At 44.5% G+C, this 19,971-nt stretch overlaps 1 protein-coding gene across 6 annotated transcripts in view; it reads left to right on the top strand.

The window, feature by feature from the left end:
* Positions 1–19,971, top strand: part of pde10a (phosphodiesterase 10A) — a 259,626-nt gene that overhangs the window by 125,339 nt on the left and 114,316 nt on the right. For all 6 annotated transcript variants that reach the window (XM_034184303.1, XM_034184300.1, XM_034184298.1 and 3 more), the window contains exon 2: positions 8,384–8,515. In XM_034184303.1, the coding sequence (XP_034040194.1) occupies positions 8,384–8,515 (132 nt within the window). The remainder of the gene's footprint in view (positions 1–8,383; positions 8,516–19,971) is intronic.

Raw genomic sequence — 19,971 nt, 5'->3', positions numbered from 1 at the left:
GAGTGTCAGCTTCACTGCGGCCGGACTGAGGATTTTGGCGATGGGGAATGGCCCAATGAAACGGTCCTTTAGTTTTTGGGATGTCACCTGGAGCGGGATGTCCTTGGTGGATAACCACACCTCCTGCCCCGGTTGGTATGCAGGGGCCGGGGAACGCCGGCGATCTGCATGGGTCTTGGCCCTCGTCCGGGCCCGCAACAGGGCAGAGCGGGCGGTCCGCCACACCCGGCGGCACCTCCGCAGGTGGGCCTGGACCGAGGGTACCCCGACCTCTCCCTCCACAAGTGGGAATAATGGGGGCTGGTAGCCCAGACACGCTTCAAAAGGGGAGAGGCCGGTGGCAGATGATACTTGGCTGTTGTGAGCGTACTCGATCCAGGCCAGATGGTTACTCCAGGCCGCCGGGTGCGCGGAGGTGACACAGCGAAGAGCCTGTTCTAGGTCCTGGTTCGCCCGCTCTGCCTGGCCGTTCGTCTGTGGGTGATACCCGGACGAGAGACGTACGGTGGCCCCCAGCTCCTTACAAAAACTCCTCCAGACCTGCGAGGAGAACTGGGGACCACGATCCGAGACGATGTCCGACGGTATCCCATGCAGACGCACGATGTGGTGGACCAGGAGGTCTGCCGTCTCCTGGGCCGTCGGGAGCTTCGGGAGGGCCACGAAGTGGGCCGCCTTGGAGAACCGGTCCACTATCGTCAGTATGGCGGTGTTGCCCTGGGACGGCGGGAGGCCCGTGACGAAGTCCAGGCCGATGTGGGACCAGGGGCGATGAGGCACAGGCAGGGGTTGGAGGAGACCCCTGGTCTTGTGATGGTCCGCCTTGCCCCTGGCACAGGTGGTACAGGCCTGGACGTAGTCCCGGACGTTGGCTTCCAGTGACGCCCACCAGAAGCGCTGCTGGACTACTGCCACGGTCCTACGCACTCCGGGATGACAGGAGAGCTTGGATCCGTGGCAGAAGTCCAAGACGGCAGCCCTAGCCTCTGGTGGGACGTAGAGTTTGTTCTTCGGACCGTCTCCCGGGTCCAGGTTCCTTGCCTGGGCCTCCCGGACGGTCTCCTCCACGTCCCAGGTGAGGGTGGCCACGACAGTGGACTCGGGAAGGATGGTGTCGATGGGGTCCGACAACTCGGCCTTGGCCTCCTCTTCGTGCACCCGGGACAGTGCATCGGATCGTTGATTCCTGGTCCCGGGGCAGTAGGTGATCCGGAAGTCAAAGCGCGCGAAGAACAGGGACCAGCGGGCTTGCCTGGGGTTCAGCCGCTTGGCGGTCCGGATGTACTCCAGGTTCCGGTGGTCCTTAAAAACCGTGAAAGGCCCCGTAGCTCCCTCCAACAGGTGTCTCCACTCTTCCAGAGCCTCCTTCACCGCGAGGAGTTCTCGATTGCCCACGTCATAATTCCGCTCAGCGGGGGTCAACCTGCGGGAATAGTAGGCACAAGGATGGAGAACCTTATCGGACTCCCCGCTCTGGGACAGCACGGCTCCTATTCCTGAGTCTGAGGCGTCCACCTCCACTACAAACTGGCGAGTAGGATCAGGCTGCACCAGAACTGGCGCAGACGAAAATCGGCGTTTCAACTCCTTAAACGCGGCCTCGCACCGGTCCGACCAGGTGAAGGGGACTTTAGTGGAGGTCAGGGTGGTCAGGGGGCTAACAACCTGACTGTAACCCTTAATGAACCTCCTGTAGAAGTTTGCAAAGCCGAGGAACTGTTGCAGCTTCCTACGGCTTTTTGGTTGGGGCCAATCCCTCACCGCCGCAACCTTGGCCGGATCCGGGGCGACGGAGTTGGAGGAGATGATAAACCCCAGGAAGGACAAAGAAGTGCGGTGAAACTCACACTTCTCGCCCTTCACAAACAGCCGGTTTTCTAACAACCGCTGTAGGACCTGACGTACATGCCGGACATGGGTCTCAGAGTCCAGGGAAAAGATGAGTATATCATCCAGATATACGAAGACAAACCGATGCAGGAAGTCCCGCAAGACGTCATTAACCAATGCTTGGAACGTCGCGGGCGCATTGGTGAGACCAAACGGCATGACCAGGTACTCAAAATGACCTAACGGGGTGTTAAATGCCGTCTTCCATTCGTCTCCCTTCCGGATCCGAACTAGGTGGTACGCATTCCTAAGATCGAGTTTGGTGAATATTTTGGCTCCATGCAGGGGTGTGAACACCGAATCCAAGAGGGGCAATGGGTATCGATTGCGAACCGTGATCTCGTTCAATCCCCTGTAATCGATGCATGGACGGAGTCCGCCGTCTTTCTTGCCCACAAAAAAGAAACCAGCACCCATCGGGGAGGTGGAGTTCCGGATCAACCCGGCGGCCAAGGAGTCCCGGATGTAGGTCTCCATTGATTCGCGTTCCGGACGTGAGAGGTTGTACAGTCTACTGGACGGGTACTCAACGTCCGGAATCAAATCAATGGCACAATCGTACGGTCGGTGCGGTGGAAGAGTGAGTGCCAGATCTTTGCTGAAGACGTCAGCCAGATCATGGTACTCCACTGGCACCGCCGTCAGATTGGGAGGGATTTTAACCTCCTCCTTAGCCGTGATCCCGGGAGGAACCGAGGATCCTAAACACTCCCGGTGGCAGGTTTCGCTCCACTGCACCACGGCCCCAGACGGCCAATCGATCCGGGGATTGTGCTTCACCATCCAAGGAAAACCCAAAATCACTCGGGAGGTAGAAGGTGTCACGTAAAACACGATCTCCTCCCGGTGATTCCCAGACACAACCAGGGTCACGGGCTGGGTCTGGTGTGTGATTAGCGGGAGTAGAGTGCCATCTAGTGCCCGTACCTTCAAAGGCGAAGGCAGAGCCACTAGAGGGAGCCCCACTTCCTTTGCCCATCTGCTATCCAACAGATTCCCTTCGGACCCCGTGTCCACCAGTGCTGGGGCGTGAAGGGTTAAATCCCCACTCAGGATTATCACTGGGATTCGTGCTGATTTGCGGGGTTTCCCCGTGTACATGTTATGGCCCACCCTTAGCCCAGTTTCTAAGGACGGGCGTTGGTGTTTGACCGTTTGGGGCAGTCTTTTAACATGTGTTCACATGAGCCACAGTAAAAACATTCCCCGCGGGCCAGTTTCCTTTGTCTGATATCAGATCTCACTTTGGCCCTGCTCGTGTCCATAGCTTCATCAGCAGGGGGAGCTGTTGCCACACGGAGCCCACTGGCAATGGAGCGTGGGGACGACGTCACCCTTTCAGACCCGGAAGAGAGAGGGACGGCTTGTGCCCGGCCACGCCCCCCGGCCTGCTCCCGACGGTGTTCATTCAAGCGGTTGTCTAAGCGTATAACCAGAGTGACAAGCCCGTCGAAATCCTGCGGTTCGTCCTTAGCCAGTAAATGCTCCTTTAGTACTGGAGACAGTCCGCTTATGAAGGCAGCGCGGAGCGCAACGTCATTCCAACCCGACCTCGCAGCCGCGATGCGGAAGTCGACAGCGTAATCAGCTGCGCTCCGACGCCCCTGTCTCAGTGACAGCAGCACGGTCGAGGCGGTCTCACCTCTGTTGGGATGATCAAACACATGTTTGAATTCCCGTATAAACCCAGCGTATGACGTCAGGAGCCATGACTTCTGTTCCCAGAGCGCTGTAGCCCAAGCGCGTGCCTCACCTCGAAGCAGATTAATTACATAAGCCACCCGGGTGGCGTCTGATGCGTACATAACTGGACGCTGTGCAAAAACGAGCGAACACTGCATTAGGAAGTCTGCGCACGTTTCCACACAGCCTCCGTACGGTTCGGGAGGACTTATGTAAGCTTCAGGGGACGGTGGGGGTAGTTGAACGGCCAGTGGAACATCTACATTAGGCCCCGGGCCAGCAGGAGGAGACACTGCAGCGACGCTCGACTCGCGTGCTTCCACTCTGGCGGTGAGAGCCTCCATCCTCTGATTGAGGATTGCATTTTGCTCGGTTACCAGCTGTAAATGAGCAGTGAAAGCGGTAAGGATTTGCTGCAGATCACTTACCACGCCTCCTGCTGACGCCTGCACTCCTTGTTCTCCCATTGGCTGTTCAAGCTGTGGTTGACGCCCCTCGGGATCCATGACGAATGGCCGAGAAATCCTGTTGGGAAAGTGTCGTAACACGGACCCACACCAGGGGGCGCAAATGAACGGACAATGGATAAGAAAAGGAGTAACAATTTAATGTTGTGAAAGAACACAACGGAATACAAACAAGAATAATAATGCCAATTATACACAGGAGGACTGTGGGCAGGCTTGAAGATAGGAGACCTCGGATGAACGAAGAGCCGGGGCCCACACCGCTTCCACCACCAACGGCCTGAAGAACACCGAAGCCGCCAAGCCCTGAGTCCCCAGGTGGTCTCTGTCCTCCGTTGTCGGCCCTGGTACTGCTGGCAGACAAGAAACAGAAGGTGGTGAGTGTGAGTCCTCACACCCAGCAACCTTTACAATTAATTCCTCCGGGAGGGATAACCTCCACCTCCAGGTACGTCTTTACTCGTGCAGCTCCCGTTTGTCCCTCTTCTGGGTCTTCACGGGCATGCGACTGCACACAGAACAATATTAGATAATCAGTAATCACAGCAGAGAAGATTACCTCTAGTCGTAGAAGATTTCTCGGCGAGGAGGTGGAGTTGCCGTCCGGCCTTTATGGTGATGGTGATGAGATGAATGAGTGACAGCTGGTGCTGAGGATGAGTGACAGCTGTCACTCCCAGTGGCTCTGGCGCCCTCTTGTGCTTGAAGCCCGCACTCCAAGCAGGGCGCCATCTGGTGGTGGTGGGCCAGCAGTACCTCCTCTTCAGCGGCCCACACAACAGATAATTCACGTTTAGGCAGACAATGCTACCAATTTATGACAAAAGTTGATGTCTTATATGAATTAGTGTAAAATTTCACTGATGAAACGGCTGTTGAATAGCAACACTGCGTACAAGGATTTTGAATGTGTACAGAGTGAGGTTTTATGAAATGCCGTCATTTGCACAAAAAAGCAAACAAACTTAAAATCGACAAATATTGAAGGCAGTCTAGCTCCACATATTATTCATATATATATATATATATATATATATATATATATATATATATATATATATATATATATATATATATATAAAAATCAGGACCTTCAGCGTGCACTGGGGTGGTTTACAGCCGAGTGTGAGGCGTGCCGGATGAAAATCAGCACCTCCAAATCCGAGGCCATGGTTCTCGACCGGAAAAAGGTGCTTTGCCCTCTTCAGGTCGGTGGAGTGTCCTTGCCACAAGTGGAGGGGTTTAAGTATCTCGGGGTCTTGTTCACGAGTGAGGGACGGATGGAGCGTGAGATCGATAGACGGATCGGTGCAGCGTCTGCAGTGATGCGGTCGCTGTATCGGACCGTCATGGTGAAGAGAGAGTTGAGTAGGGAGGCAAAGCTCTCGATTTACGGATCGATATACGTTCCGATCCTCACCTATGGTCATGAGATTTGGCTCATGACCGAAAGAACGAGATCGCGGGTACAAGCGGCCGAGATGAGTTTCCTCTGCAGGGTGGCTGGGTGCTCCCTTAGAGATAGGGTGAGGAGCTCGGTCACTCGGGAGGAGCTCGGAGTCGAGCCGCTGCTCCTCCACGTCGAAAGGAGTCAGTTGAGGTGGTTCGGGCATCTTTTCCGGATGCCCCCTGGACGCCTCGCTAGAGAGGTGTTCCGGGCACGTCCCATTGGGAGGAGGCCCCGGGGAAGACCCAGGACACGCTGGAAGGATTACATCTCTCGGCTGGCTTGGGAACACCTTGGGGTTCCCCCGGAGGAGCTGGGGGAGGTGTGTGTGGATCGGGAGGTCTGGGCGGCTTTGCTTGAGCTGCTGCCCCCGCGACCCGACTCTGGATAAAGGGGAAGAAAATGGATGGCTGGCTATATATACTCAACAAAAATATAAATGCAACACTTTTGGTTTTGCTCCCATTTTGTATGAGATGAACTCAAAGATCTAAAACTTTTTCCACATACACAATATCACCATTTCTCTCAAATATTGTTCACAAACCAGTCTAAATCTGTGATAGTGAGCACTTCTCCTTTGCTGAGATAATCCATCCCACCTCACAGGTGTGCGATATCAAGATGCTGATTAGACACCATGATTAGTGCACAGGTGTGCCTTAGACTGTCCACAATAAAAGGCCACTCTGAAAGGTTCAGTTTTATCACACAGCACCATGCCACAGATGTCGCAAGATTTGAGGGAGCGTGCAATTGGCATGCTGACAGCAGGAATGTCAACCAGAGCTGTTGCTCGTGTATTGAATGTTCATTTCTCTACCATAAGCCGTCTCCAAAGGCGTTTCAGAGAATTTGGCAGTACATCCAACCAGCCTCACAACCGCAGACCACGTGTAACCACACCAGCCCAGGACCTCCACATCCAGCATGTTCACCTCCAAGATCGTCTGAGACCAGCCACTCGGACAGCTGCTGAAACAATCAGTTTATATATATATATATATATATATATATATATATATATATATATATATATATATATATATATATATATATATATATATATATATATATATATATATATATATATATATAGTGTTGCCACAGTTACTTTGAAAAAGTAATCCAATTACCGATTACTCAATTGTAAAAGTAACTAAGTTAGATTACTAGTTACTTTTTTAGTTACTTTCCCCAGCTGCTGACAACAACCCTCTGCCACCTCAACATGACAGTGATACTTGTTTTGCCAAAACTCACTTTATAGTCACCCTTTCTTGACTTCAATGAAAATAAATACTTGTTTTATAAAAAGTAAAATAAAGACCTCTTTCTTGACCTCATATTTAACTGTGGACAGCACTGTAACAGTAAAACTTGCAATTTCTAACCTACATTGTTTATAAATGTAACTATTAAATTCTTTCTAATATTTTTCTAACATTTAAATTCTCTCTAAACATTTTACTTGTCGAAATTATTATTATAAGTAGTAATAGTAGTTGTAGTAAAAAAAAGGCTTCAAAACTGGACCTTTAATCTAGGGGTGTTGTGGGGGGGGCATATCCTTGCCCCACGCCCCCATTCCATCTGGATTCGCTCCTGCTTTGGCGTTTAAGCACAAAGAATGGATAACATTTATTTATGCAGAAAACATGACCAGATTTACAGGTAAGAAGGTTTTATTGCATTTTCACATCATGTGGTCCTCAGAAAGAGAGGTTAGGTGCATTTGAGTGGAAAATAGTGTTAGTTGTTGACGCCTCGCGGAGGATCAGCTGTTTTTAGCGAGCAGATACGGAGCGGCTCAGCTCAGAATTCTAAATAAAGGAGAAAAAAGCATAAAAAATGTCTTTGCAAAGCTCAGTGCAGGTGTGCTGTTGTCACCTATTATGAGTTGGGGTTAGGTGCTGCCATCTGGTTTCTCTTTTGTCAGCATTTTACTGATGCTGCTTTTCCACATAACAGCTTATTAGTGAAGTGTTGCCTACTACTACTGTTGCCTTTGTATCTATTGAGCACCCTGAAATCATAATATCAGACACTCTTTTTTTATCCTATTTTCATGTGTGCATGGTGAGTGTCAGAACACATGCTTTCCAGTGTGCTCTTGTGATTCATACTTGAAGGGAGTCTGCACAGATGATGCTGTTAACTAGTCATTTCGTGAGAAATGGGGATAAAAAATTATCATGCCTGTCTGAATACAACCAGCTTCTTCATTGTATTATCTGATAAGAGATACAGTTACCTTGTAGCACACCGTAAAACATCAGTATTGCAGTAGGAATGGTTTTCTTTTCCAAGAATACCACATTAAACTGTGCTGTATGTCATAAGATGACATCTCATATCTGAGCTGTTTCAGGGTTGTATTTTAAAGCACAATCCATCTGCGCAAATGACCTGAACATGATTGTTTCCCAGCCTACGGACTGTCCAGACGCCAGCGGCTGTATTAAATAGAACTTTCACTCAACAAGGGTCTGGTAAATGACTTTTTTCCCTGACAACAAAGACAGTAAACATCAGCACTTAGTGAGCTCTCAAGAACCTAATTGCCTATTAAGCACAATCGAGTCCTCCTTTATCCTGCTGCCTCTTTTGGGGGCTCTTATCCCTGGACACACGGCTTTACAGTAAACACAAGTGAGCTTGCCTGGCTCGAGCCTGAGGAACCACAATGTTGTTGCTCGGAGTAACGACAGACAGATGACCGGCTGTTTGTAGTGTTTGTTTGGGTGACTGTCGGGAACACTGTGGGCCTTTGGCAGTCAACCTTCAACTTGTTCTGTTCAACTTGTGATTGAAAATTTGTACTCGCTTTACTGATTTACACAAGATGCTTATCAAATGAACTAAAAGATGCACCATATTTTCTTTGGTTCATCAGGTTTGACAGATGACAAAGTGAAGGCCTACCTCTCACTGCACCCACAGATGCTGGATGACTTTGTGTTGGAAAGTGTGAGTGCGGAGACGTTGGACAGATGGCTGAAGAAGAAGACCACCAGCAGGCCTGCAGGTAAACCCACAGCCACACAGGTGGTCAAACAGAATACACATGCTGAAGATCTATCCAGGGACGGCTCCATGATTGTAGACATGGGGTGGCATCATGTTTTCATATAAGCCTCCGTGAAGCCTCCGCTCCTCTTTCCATGACAAAACTCCTGTAACAGTGGAATGTGCCGTTCATTTCCAAACTGGACGCTGTGTTTTATCCGGGATGTCATCTGGCTAGCACAGGAATTGTGAAAAGACGTGGACATCAGCACTTTTTCGGCACATTGAGAAAGACGTGCGGAGGAATTCCGGTGCCGCATGGCGCAAAGCAACGCCGTGATGAAGCCTCACAGGACATGTTCTGGTATGTCCAGGCACATCCACAATTTCTCGGATAATCACTCAATGGAAAACCACCGACAGCTGTCTGAACGCCATCTCAAAGCCGTCCTGTGAGACCAAAACGGAAGTGGTTTTGTCTCGTTCCAGTAGCGAATCCATCGTGACGCGCGAAGCCTCCGCTCGGCTTTCCATGACAAAATCTCTTGTTAAAAGTGAAATCTGCCGGAAAATGGTTGATGTCCAGCTCTTGTGATAACCAGAGAAACTGCACACGATGGTCACGGATCCATACAGCCATCCGTTTAGAAATGAAATGGTCGCTCAACCTGTCGATGGCGGTTTCGGAGCGCGGCGCACCACCAATCGCTCTGGGCCGTCCCACAGTAAGCGACAGTAACACTCCGTAATCTCTTTGAAGCCCATAAAATTTTCACCAAAAACCATCTGAATTTCTCGAATGGTGTCCACTTTGATGTCCCTCACAGTTTCTGAAAAAATTTTGATCAAGCAAAGCAGCAGTCTCTGAGCCATTCCTAAACAATGAAAAAAACGATGAGAGGGGTGGACCACTCCTCACTCAAAGCCTGCTCACAGGCAAATGACGCAACCGACAGGCGTGAAAAAACTCACGCATGCGCATGAAGGTTCAAGCTTGGCTGACACAATCACACGTGATTCAAATCCATATGGTTTTTGAAAAAAATAATAAGGTCGGATACTTTTCTAATAGACCTCGTATATACAATCCCAATTCCAGTGAAGTTGGGACATTGTGTAAAATGTAAATTAAAACAGAATGCAATGATTTTCAAATCCTCTTCAACCTATATTCAATTGAATACACCACAAAGACAAGATATTTAATGTTCAAACTGATAAACTTTATTGTTTTTGTGCAAATATTTGCTCATTTTGAAATGGATGCCTGCAACACTTTTCAAAAAAGCTGGGACAGTGGTATGTGGCCACTCTAGTACCCACACTCTTTTACTACAAAGCCACACTGTTGTAACATGTGCAGAAAGTGGCTTGACATTGTCTTGCTGAAATAAGCAGGGACGTCCCTGAAAAAGACGTTGCTTGGATGGCAGCATGTGTTGCTCCAAAACCTGGATGTACCTTTCAGCATTGATGGTGCATCACAGATGTGTAAGTTGTCCATACCATGGACACTAACACACCCCCATACTATCACAGATGCTGGCTTTTGAACTTTTCGCTGGTCACAATCTGGATGGTCTTTTTCCTGTTTTGTCAAGATCTGTGGACGTTGTGTCCTTGAGGACACAATGTCCATGATTTCCAAAAACAATATGAAATGTGGACTCATCAGACCACAGCACACTTTTCCACTTTGCGTCTGTCCATTTCAAATGAGCTCAGGCCCAGAGAAGGCAGTGGTGTTTCTGGATGTTGTTGCTGTATGGCTTTGGAGTTTAATTTGCACTTGTAGATGTAGTGACGAACTGTGTTAACTGACAATGGTTTTCTGAAGTGTTCCTGAGCCCACGCGGGAAGATCCTTTACACAATGATGTCGGTTTTTTCAAAGCAGTGCCGCCTGAGGGATCGAAGGTCATGGGCATTCAATGTTGGTTTTCGGCCTTGCCTCTTACGTGTAGAAAGTTCTCCAGATTCTCTGAATCTTCTGATTATATTTATACAGAACACACGTGTGTCATAAACATTATGTCAATGTCATAAATGTTTATGATTGCTGTCATTAATTGTCATTTGGTTTTTGTCATGACAAGTTGACATTTTTTGGGTTGCCTTGATTATGACAATTTGACATTAATCAAAGTGACATGACCAGAAGTTGTCTTTGTCATGACAACTTGACATTAAATTTGTTTGGGATGTCCTTATTATGACAACTTGACATTACCAGAGAATGTCTTTGTCATGACAACTTGACATTAAGTGAAAACAAGGTTGCATTCGAAGGGATTCACTTTTTAGTCTTCAATAAAAATGGGAGTGGGGTGCAAGATATGGAGATCAGGTGGCAAATCAAATCAAATTTATTTATATAGCGCCAAATCACAACAACAGTTGCCCCAAGGTGCTTTATATTGCAAGGCAAAAGCCATACAATAATTACAGAAAAACCCCAACGGTCAAAACGACCCCCTATGAGCAAGCACTTGGCAACAGTGGGAAGGAAAAACTCCCTTTTAACAGGAAGAAACCTCCAGCAGAACAAGGCTCAGGGAGGGGCAGTCTTCTTCTGGGACTGGTTGGGGCTGAGGGGAGAGAATCAGGAAAAAGACATGCTGTGGAAGACAGCAGAGATCAATCACTAATGATTAAATGCAGAGTGGTGCATACAGAGCAAAAAGAGAAAGAAACACTCAGTGCATCATGGGAACCCCCCAGCAGTCTACGTCTATAGCAGCATAACTAAGGGATGGTTCAGGGTCACCTGATCCAGCCCTAACTATAAGCTTTAGCAAAAAGGAAAGTTTTAAGCCTAATCTTAAAAGTAGAGAGGGTGTCTGTCTCCCTGATCCGAATTGGGAGCTGGTTCCACAGGAGAGGAGCCTGAAAGCTGAAGGCTCTGCCTCCCATTCTACTCTTAAAAACCCTAGGAACTACAAGTAAGCCTGCAACCTGAGAGCGAAGCGCTCTATTGGGGTGATATGGTACTAAGAGGTCCCTAAGATAAGATGGGACCTGATTATTCAAAACCTTATAAGTAAGAAGAAGAATTTTAAATTCTATTCTAGAATTAACAGGAAGCCAATGAAAAGAGGCCAATATGGGTGAAATATGCTCTCTCCTTCTAGTCCCCGTCAGTACTCTAGCTGCAGCATTGTGAATTAACTCTAGGCTTTTCAGGGAACTTTTAGGACAACCTGATAATAATGAATTACAATAGTCTAGCCTAGAGGAAATAAATGCATGAATTAGTTTTTCAGCATCACTCTGAGACAAGACCTTTCTAATTTTAGAGATATTGCGCAAATGTAAAAAAGCAGTCCTACATACGTATTTGCTTAATATGCGCATTGAAGGACATATCCTGATCAAAAATGACTCCAAGATTTCTCACAGTATTACTAAAGGTCAGGGTAATGCCATCCAGAGTAAGGATCTGGTTAGACACCATGTTTCTAAGATTTGTGGGGCCAAGTACAATAACTTCAGTTTTATCTGAATTTAAAAGCAGGAAATTAGAGGTCATCCATGTCTTTATGTCTGTAAGCCATTCCTGCAGTTTAACTAATTGGTGTGTGTCCTCTGGCTTCATGGATAGATAAAGCTGGGTATCATCTGCGTAACAATGAAATTTTAAGCAATGCTTTCTAATAATACTGCCTAAGGGAAGCATGTATAAAGTGAATAAAATTGGTCCTAGCACAGAACCTTGTGGAACTCCATAATTAACCTTAGTCTATGAAGAAGACTCCCCATTTACATGAACAAATTGTAATCTATTAGATAAATATGATTCAAACCACTGCAGCGCAGTGCCTTTAATACCTATGGCATGCTCTAATCTCTGTAATAAAATTTTATGGTCAACAGTATCAAAAGCAGCACTGAGGTCTAACAGGACAAGCACAGAGATGAGTCCACTGTCTGAGGCCATAAGAAGATCATTTGTAACCTTCACTAATGCTGTTTCTGTACTATGATGAATTCTGAAACCTGGCTGAAACTCTTCAAATAGACCATTCCTCTGCAGATGATCAGTTAGCTGTTTTACAACTACCCTTTCAAGAATTTTTGAGAGAAAAGGAAGGTGGATGGATATGAAGAGGAAATTTTTCAGGAATGAGACATTCAACTGCTTCACCTCATGGAGCTCCGTAGTGTACTTCTCATTATTCCTTGTTGCACCACTTTGCAATGGGTTTTGGTGGAAACTGTGTAACAATAACATTTCTTTTTAGATCATTTAATTATACAAAGACTTGAACTAAGTTCTATTGAACATATAAGCATATAATGTCCATAAAGCCAGTGTTAAGGCCCCCTGACATGAGCATGAATTTGATTCACGCACTTGCACGACCTGTCGTGTAGGAGAGTAAACTCGTCTTTAACTGGTGTACACTGAATGTGAGAGGGACGTCGGCACGTGTAATTGCGCAGAGAAGAGAATTTTGAAATGTTCAAAAAATCCTTCACGCATAAATGTTGTGCTACGTGGCGCAACCTAATTGCCAACATGACGTGCAGCTCGTCAAGCCAAGTAAAGAAGAAGTGAAAACCTAAAATCTCAATGTACCTGAACAACTTTGAAATAGATGTGTATATCAGGACATAGGGTGAAAATATGGAATCATTTAGCTAAATAAATAAATAAAAATTAAGAGCTGTAGGAATAATTTTCATTTTAAGAATATGTTTTTGAAATGGAAGATTAAGAGAATCTAAAAAAAATAACTTATGAAGTGACATTTTGCTTTTTAGAAAATATTTTTTGGTCACTCTTTTGAGCTCCTATAAGAAAATGTGGTGAAATATGATGTGGATTGAAAATGTGTAATTTTAATTAATAATGCTGCACAAGCCCGGGCTTCAGCCTCTGTGATTTCAGTTTTAACTGATTATGTTAATCATGTTATTCTGAATAAATCTGAATCTGAATCTGAGATATTGGGTGGCCACCCAAATTCCACTGGGGGTGCTGGCTGCCACTGGTGCCATGGTCACTATGATTGCCTACTGATGTGGAGCAAAATTTCAAAAATATTTTGCTGTGGTTAAATGTTATTTTCACATAATCCTGTGTACGCATCCTTGTAGCCAACCACAACTGCTCTGACAGTCGGTCACCTACCCAGTTGTTTGCTTTTATTGTACTGAGAAAGTTAAACCCATCTCTTAAAGATTACAGAATAACCGGAGCAGGGCTGAGCCTCAGCAGCTCCTATTTATTATCTTGACCATTTGCAGCGCAAATCAGTCATGCTCACGTTTCCTTTAATCGTCAGTGTGTGTGAAAGACAGATGAAAGGGAAAGGGAACGGGCCTGTTAGGGTGTTTACGGGTCATTAGGTGTGTTTGAACGGGCTGAGCTGAGTCTTTGCTGTGCGCTCCACACGCAGCAGACTGTTTCTTAGACCAACCACATCCATCAAGGGCCCACAGGATTGGCACTCTGCCCGGTCGAGCTGCTGACGTCAGAGGCGACCTCGAGAGACATGCAGCCGGCTGAAAGGGGGCCCAGCGGAGGGAGGGGAAAGAGGGATGGGTACCGGTAACGGCTCAGGCTGTGGGAGTGTGAAAGTGAAGTGGGAAATTGTCACGTTTTTGGAATTGCTTTCAACATGAGGATATTAGCATCCAAGCCTGGTACATAGAGATGTTAAAAAATTCTTAAGTCAGTGCTTGGAATAAATTACGTGAACAAAGTATACGTGAATGTTTGTCGTCAAATATCTCCTTATAAAAATAAGCTTTATTTGTACAGCAATTTCTGTTGCAAATAATACATTTCAGTGTGCTTCTACAATTTAAAATAACATAAATAATTAACAATACCGGTGCTAAAAGTACTAAACACGAAAATCCCAAATACTAAAACTAAACAACAATTTACATAAAATTTCAACTTACTGAGTCAAAAATATACTTAATCAAAAGGAAAAGAGCTCAAATGGTTTGTAGCTTTTGTTTACTAGTTTCAGACTTATACTCTGGTGCAACCTTTATACCAAAAAAACACATTTATTATTCGTAATGACAGTTGTAATGACTATTCATAAAGGACATTCAAAATACTAAACAAAATAAAATCAAATAATAAATGGCAATAATAAAAAGTACACTATAACAATGCACAAAAACCCAAATTAACCTGTTTATGCCTAGATTTGTTTTTATAAGTGGAAAAATTTGAATTAGTACCTTTTGAGATTTTTTTTATTGTGAGTAGAAAATGACAGTGATACACTTCAGCAACAATTGTTGCCAGTGGGGCAAAACGGGTTAAAGAGCTGATAATACAGAAAAAGAGTGAGACTTATACTCCAGTGCCATTTATACTCTGGAAAATATGGTTATTTTTTTCATTAACTGAAGAATAGCTGTTGTTTTGATCAGCAATTTATAGATCAAATCAAATCAAATTTTATATAACAGTTGCCCCAAGGCGCTTTATATTGTAAGGCAAGGCCATACAATAATTACGGAAAAACCCCAATGGTCAAAACGACCCCCTGTGAGCAAGCACTTGGCGACAGTGGGAAGGAAAAACTCCCTTTTAACAGGAAGAAACCTCCAGCAGAACCAGGCTCAGGGAGGAGCAGTCTTCTGCTGGGACTGGTTGGGAGGGGACTGCTGTGGAGGGGAGCAGAGATCAATCACTAATGATTAGTAAAAGTAAAAGTAGAGAGGGTGTCTGTCTCCCTGATCTGAATTGGGAGCTGGTTCCACAGGAGAGGAGCCTGAAAGCTGAAGGCTCTGCCTCCCATTCTACTCTTAAAAACCCTAGGAACTACAAGTAAGCCTGCAGTCTGAGAGCGAAGCGCTCTATTGGGGTGATATGGTACTATGAGGTCCCTAAGATAAGATGGGACCTGATTATTCAAAACCTTATAAGTAAGAAGAAGAATTTTAAATTCTATTCTAGAATTAACAGGAAGCCAATGAAGAGAGGCCAATATGGGTGAGATATGCTCTCTCCTTCTAGTCCCTGTCAGTACTCTAGCTGCAGCATTTTGAATTAACTGAAGGCTTTTCAGGGAACTTTTAGGACAACCTGATAATAATGAATTACAATAGTCCAGCCTAGAGGAAATAAATGCATGAATTAGTTTTTCAGCATCACTCTGAGACAAGACCTTTCTCATTTTAGAGATATTGCGCAAATGCAAAAAAGCAGTCCTACATATTTGTTTAATATGCACATTGAATGACATATCCTGATAAAAAATGACACCAAGATTTCTCACAGTATTACTAGAGGTCAGGGTAATGCCACCCAGAGTAAGGATCTGGTTAGACAGATGAATATTATTGCCCCCTCTCAGATGCTTCTATTGTTTTATATCACTGTGTATTAAATACGTGTATTTTTTTCTGGCATTTTATCAACTAAACAACCATTTAAAAATAATCTGACCACTGCACAATATAAAATGATAAGCAGTTTTATTATTTTGCTCATAATTCTGAGTAACTGTGAGTAACTTTGAGTAACTATGAGTAACTTTGTAATGAGTGTCGAGATTACCGTTAGTAGTTTCATGACAGCATACATGAGTGGGTGCTGACACAATATGAATATGCTGACCGTGGTAGGTTTAACAGACACACTCTGTAAACAGATTTGCGTTTGTTCATCTGCATTATTGTGTCATTACAATGAAATGTACTCTGTCAGTTAAGAGTGGACACCGGTGTCGCAGACCGATCGGTCCACCCCTAAAAATCAGTCCGCTTTTTGCGCATGCGTCATTTCGGACCACAGCAGCACGTCTGAGAAGGAGTCTCTTCACCCAAACCAATCAAATGGATTAATGGGCTTATTAACCATCAGATGATAAAGGTAAAACCTCTAAAGTCATTCTAAAGTAATTTTTAAGCAGAAACGAGCCTGTTTTAAGCCGAAATTCGATGAAATTCCGTGACGCTTTGAAATGGCCGAGGCACAGTGAATTCATCAGCTAGCAGTTCATTTAGCCGCAGTGCTCTGATCACTTTCACCACCTTTTATGATGAAATAATGCTGAATTTATGTGGAAATGATTGTTGTACAAAAGCTTCAGATATCTGTCGCTGAGATAGATGATGACTGGAGTGCAGTTTTAAGCAGAAACGAGGTGTTAATCCGTAAACCGCGTCATCAGGAGGGACCGATTTTTAAGGGGACCGTTTGGTCAGCCACACCGGCCTAATCTGTGCACATCCTGTGCAGACAAAAAATCTGAAGAAAACTTATTTGGTAAATGGAATGCATTTATAAACAGCTTTTCCATATGGCTTTGCCGTGATGCCTTACATTCATTCACACATGCACACTGATGTCAGCATACTACCGTGCAACCCATTCAACTGCACACCGTGGGCAATTTGGGGATTAAGGACCTGAATCAAAGGCACCTTAGTGATTTTTCTGTCAGATCTGGGAACTGACCCCATGACCTCATGGTCAAAAGCCCTTTTCTCTAAAAAGAACATAAAGGTCTAATTTTCTCATGTGTTAATTGGTAACTACAGTTTTACCAAATATCTGCCAGTAAAGTTAAAGGAACACTGATTTTGCTTTAGCTCATTTACTGCAAATTACATATACTTAACATGAGTGAAGACTGCTTTTAAAGCAGGCTTTGATTTGAGGCAGCAGCTGCTTTCTGTGTGTTTTACCATACTTGGAAAATGGCATCTTTATCAGACTTGAAGCTCATGGTCGTTAGGTAGTTCATCACACTGAAACACATAAACTAATGCAATTGTAAGTGGTGACTGATTGGAAAAATCTGCATTGCATTACCGCACCGCCATAATATGACTGTGGAAGCAACAAAAGGAGACGCAGTGCTCACCGTAATCGAGTTCCTCTTACAAAAGAGGTTCAGGTTGACTTTAGTTCATTTTTAGGTAGAATGGAAACTACTGCTGGGTTTTAGAAAAACCCTTGTGAGCAGATTCAGTGCTGTGAGGCGTCACTATTGTGAGTGAGAAATGCAGCAGCACAACGTAGAAACAATTTAGCAAGAATAATGAACAAAGTTAGAGAACAGGAGCAGATCACATTTTTAGATGAGGAGAAATAAGTTCATGTTTATTTCATGTGGTGACGGCAGAGTATCGGTACACTAAAAAAAATAACTTGCTAGTATTTGCACCCAAGTAAAATGTGTTAACTTAGCCAGAAACAATTTTGCTGAGTGACCTAAGTGTAAATTTGTTGGGTCAACATGATTTGCGTTACTGTTACCTAATTACCATGGTTCAGGCCAACTAGATTTATAAGAGTAAATGTAACAAAAATAAAAGTAAGTTCCTTTGGCTGCTCTCTTGTTGGTGCTTGGGATTGCAACACATCTAAGGTGGATCTGCATGTTGAACTGGCACATGATTTACACCAGATGCCCTTCCTGATCCAACTCCACATTACATGGAGAAATATGGCAGTGGTGGGATTTGAACCGGGAACCTTCAGTACTGAAATCAAGTGCACTAACCACTTGGCCACCACCCGTGCCCTGTAAAGGTAATTGTAGCACACAGATGTATTTTTCTTGGGCCATTCAAACTTGTTTGATATGATTATGAGTTACTTCATTTATTGGGGTGGTTACAACTACTTTTAAAATACGTAGCACAGTTACATGTCAGCTTAACTTTGCTGTCTTGGATCAGCTCAATTTACTTTTTTTTTTTGTTTGTTTGTTTTTTTACATTTCCCCTTACAATCTAGTTGGCCTGAACCATAGTAATTAAGTAACAGTAATGCAAATTCATCATGTTGACCCAACAAAATTATATTTAGGTCACTCACGCAAAATTGTTTCTGGCTACGTTAACGCATTTTACCTGGGTGGAAATACTTTCCATAATTTTATTGTATTCACTGAGCAAGTTAGATTTTAAGTTGTTGCATGTTATGTTAAAACTACATAATATGAATGTGTTCACCTATAAAACTTGATTTCCTATCATAGAAGCCACATGTTAGATTTAGGTTCATGTAACATAAGAACCAACAACACCCATGTTGTTGGTTTTTTTTTTTTTTAGTGTAACAGTGACGCTTTCACCCTGATGACATCAATTGCTCCTGTACATCCACGTAGTTATCTGGATGAGTGGGAGTTTGGACTTTTTGCTTCCTTACATGCCATTAGTTAGTGTCACTGAATTACACAGGATGTGGACTGGCCAGCTTGTTTTGAAACACTAATGTGTAAAAGAAGGAGATTTTGCAGAATGCAAGAACACATATTTTTGCTTTTCTCTACAAACTACTTAGTTAAACCCTTTACATACCAATGAAGATCAACAAGTATTACTTTGAGGTTGATTTCAGTCAGTACATTGATGCAAACTTATGAAATTATTGTGTACAGCTTAGTGATTTCAGCAATAAAAGATCAAGTGGAAATGGACTAAAGCCAGGAAGTGGTAAATAGAATATCTCAGCTGAGTGTGTAAAACAACCAGAAGATGTGGCGATGACAGAGAAGTGGTGGATTTTGCAACAGTCAGTCTGAAAGTCAGAATGACAAGGTTGCAAGGTTACTTCAACACAAGCGTTTAACTTCTGAGTTGTTCACAGAATTTGGACAGAACATTGATTGGTCATGAATGACGTCACGGAAATTGTGAAAGAGGGGAATTTGTCTGTGTGGGAAAGTGGAAGTGACATAAGAGGTGACATCAGTTAGAAGACAAGGGCATAGTCCAGTAAACGGCTTAAAGTGAAATGTGATCGTCATTGAACTTTCATCAAAGCTTCATTTGGTTAAAATGTCTTCTTTATTTTTTAACTTTCTTGTGCGTATGAATCTGGCAGTCCATCTTGGTGTCTAACTAACTTCATTTGAAGGGGCCAAATGTTTTACCTCATTGCACCATGTTAACACTTGTCACCAAATGTCATATAAACAGTCCACAGCCATAGACACTCCACAAATACTGAGGTGATGTATCATTTAAATAAACATTTTCAGTTCTCTAAGAAACTACCTGTTTCTGTGCTTATGACATGTCGCCCCAAATCAGTAAAAGCTGGGATGGCATGGAAATACAATAAATAAATAAACAAATGCAGTGATTCTTGCATTTGTTTTGACTTCTTTTTCGTTGCAGACAGTATGAACCTGAGTTATTTCATGTTTTGGCTCAATCATTGCACCCTGGTATGGAGGTAGGTGTTATCAATGAGGTGACACCTAGATTCACAGAATTTGATACTGTTTCACTAGACACACTGGCGAAGCTCATGATGTCTACAAAAAGCACAACCTTGTCAGGCAAGGCAGGTGGCAGGCACCTGAATTGTTAGGACCCAAAATGCAAACTCTCAGACTAGGCTTGGATGTAGAAGACATCATTGTCTTTAATTCAGGCTCAGGTTCGGTACATAGGTGATCAGTCAGCAAGGCAGAAGCACAAACAGGGTCAGGCAAAAACACAGTCATGGTTAAGCAGGGTTCAGAGGCACGAGCAGACA

This window comes from Thalassophryne amazonica, chromosome 13 (genome assembly GCF_902500255.1).
Source record: "Thalassophryne amazonica chromosome 13, fThaAma1.1, whole genome shotgun sequence".
In the NCBI taxonomy this organism is placed as follows: Eukaryota; Metazoa; Chordata; class Actinopteri; order Batrachoidiformes; family Batrachoididae; genus Thalassophryne; species Thalassophryne amazonica.
Note: the sequence above shows the minus strand (reverse complement) of the source record. Positions and strands in the feature narration are given on the sequence as shown.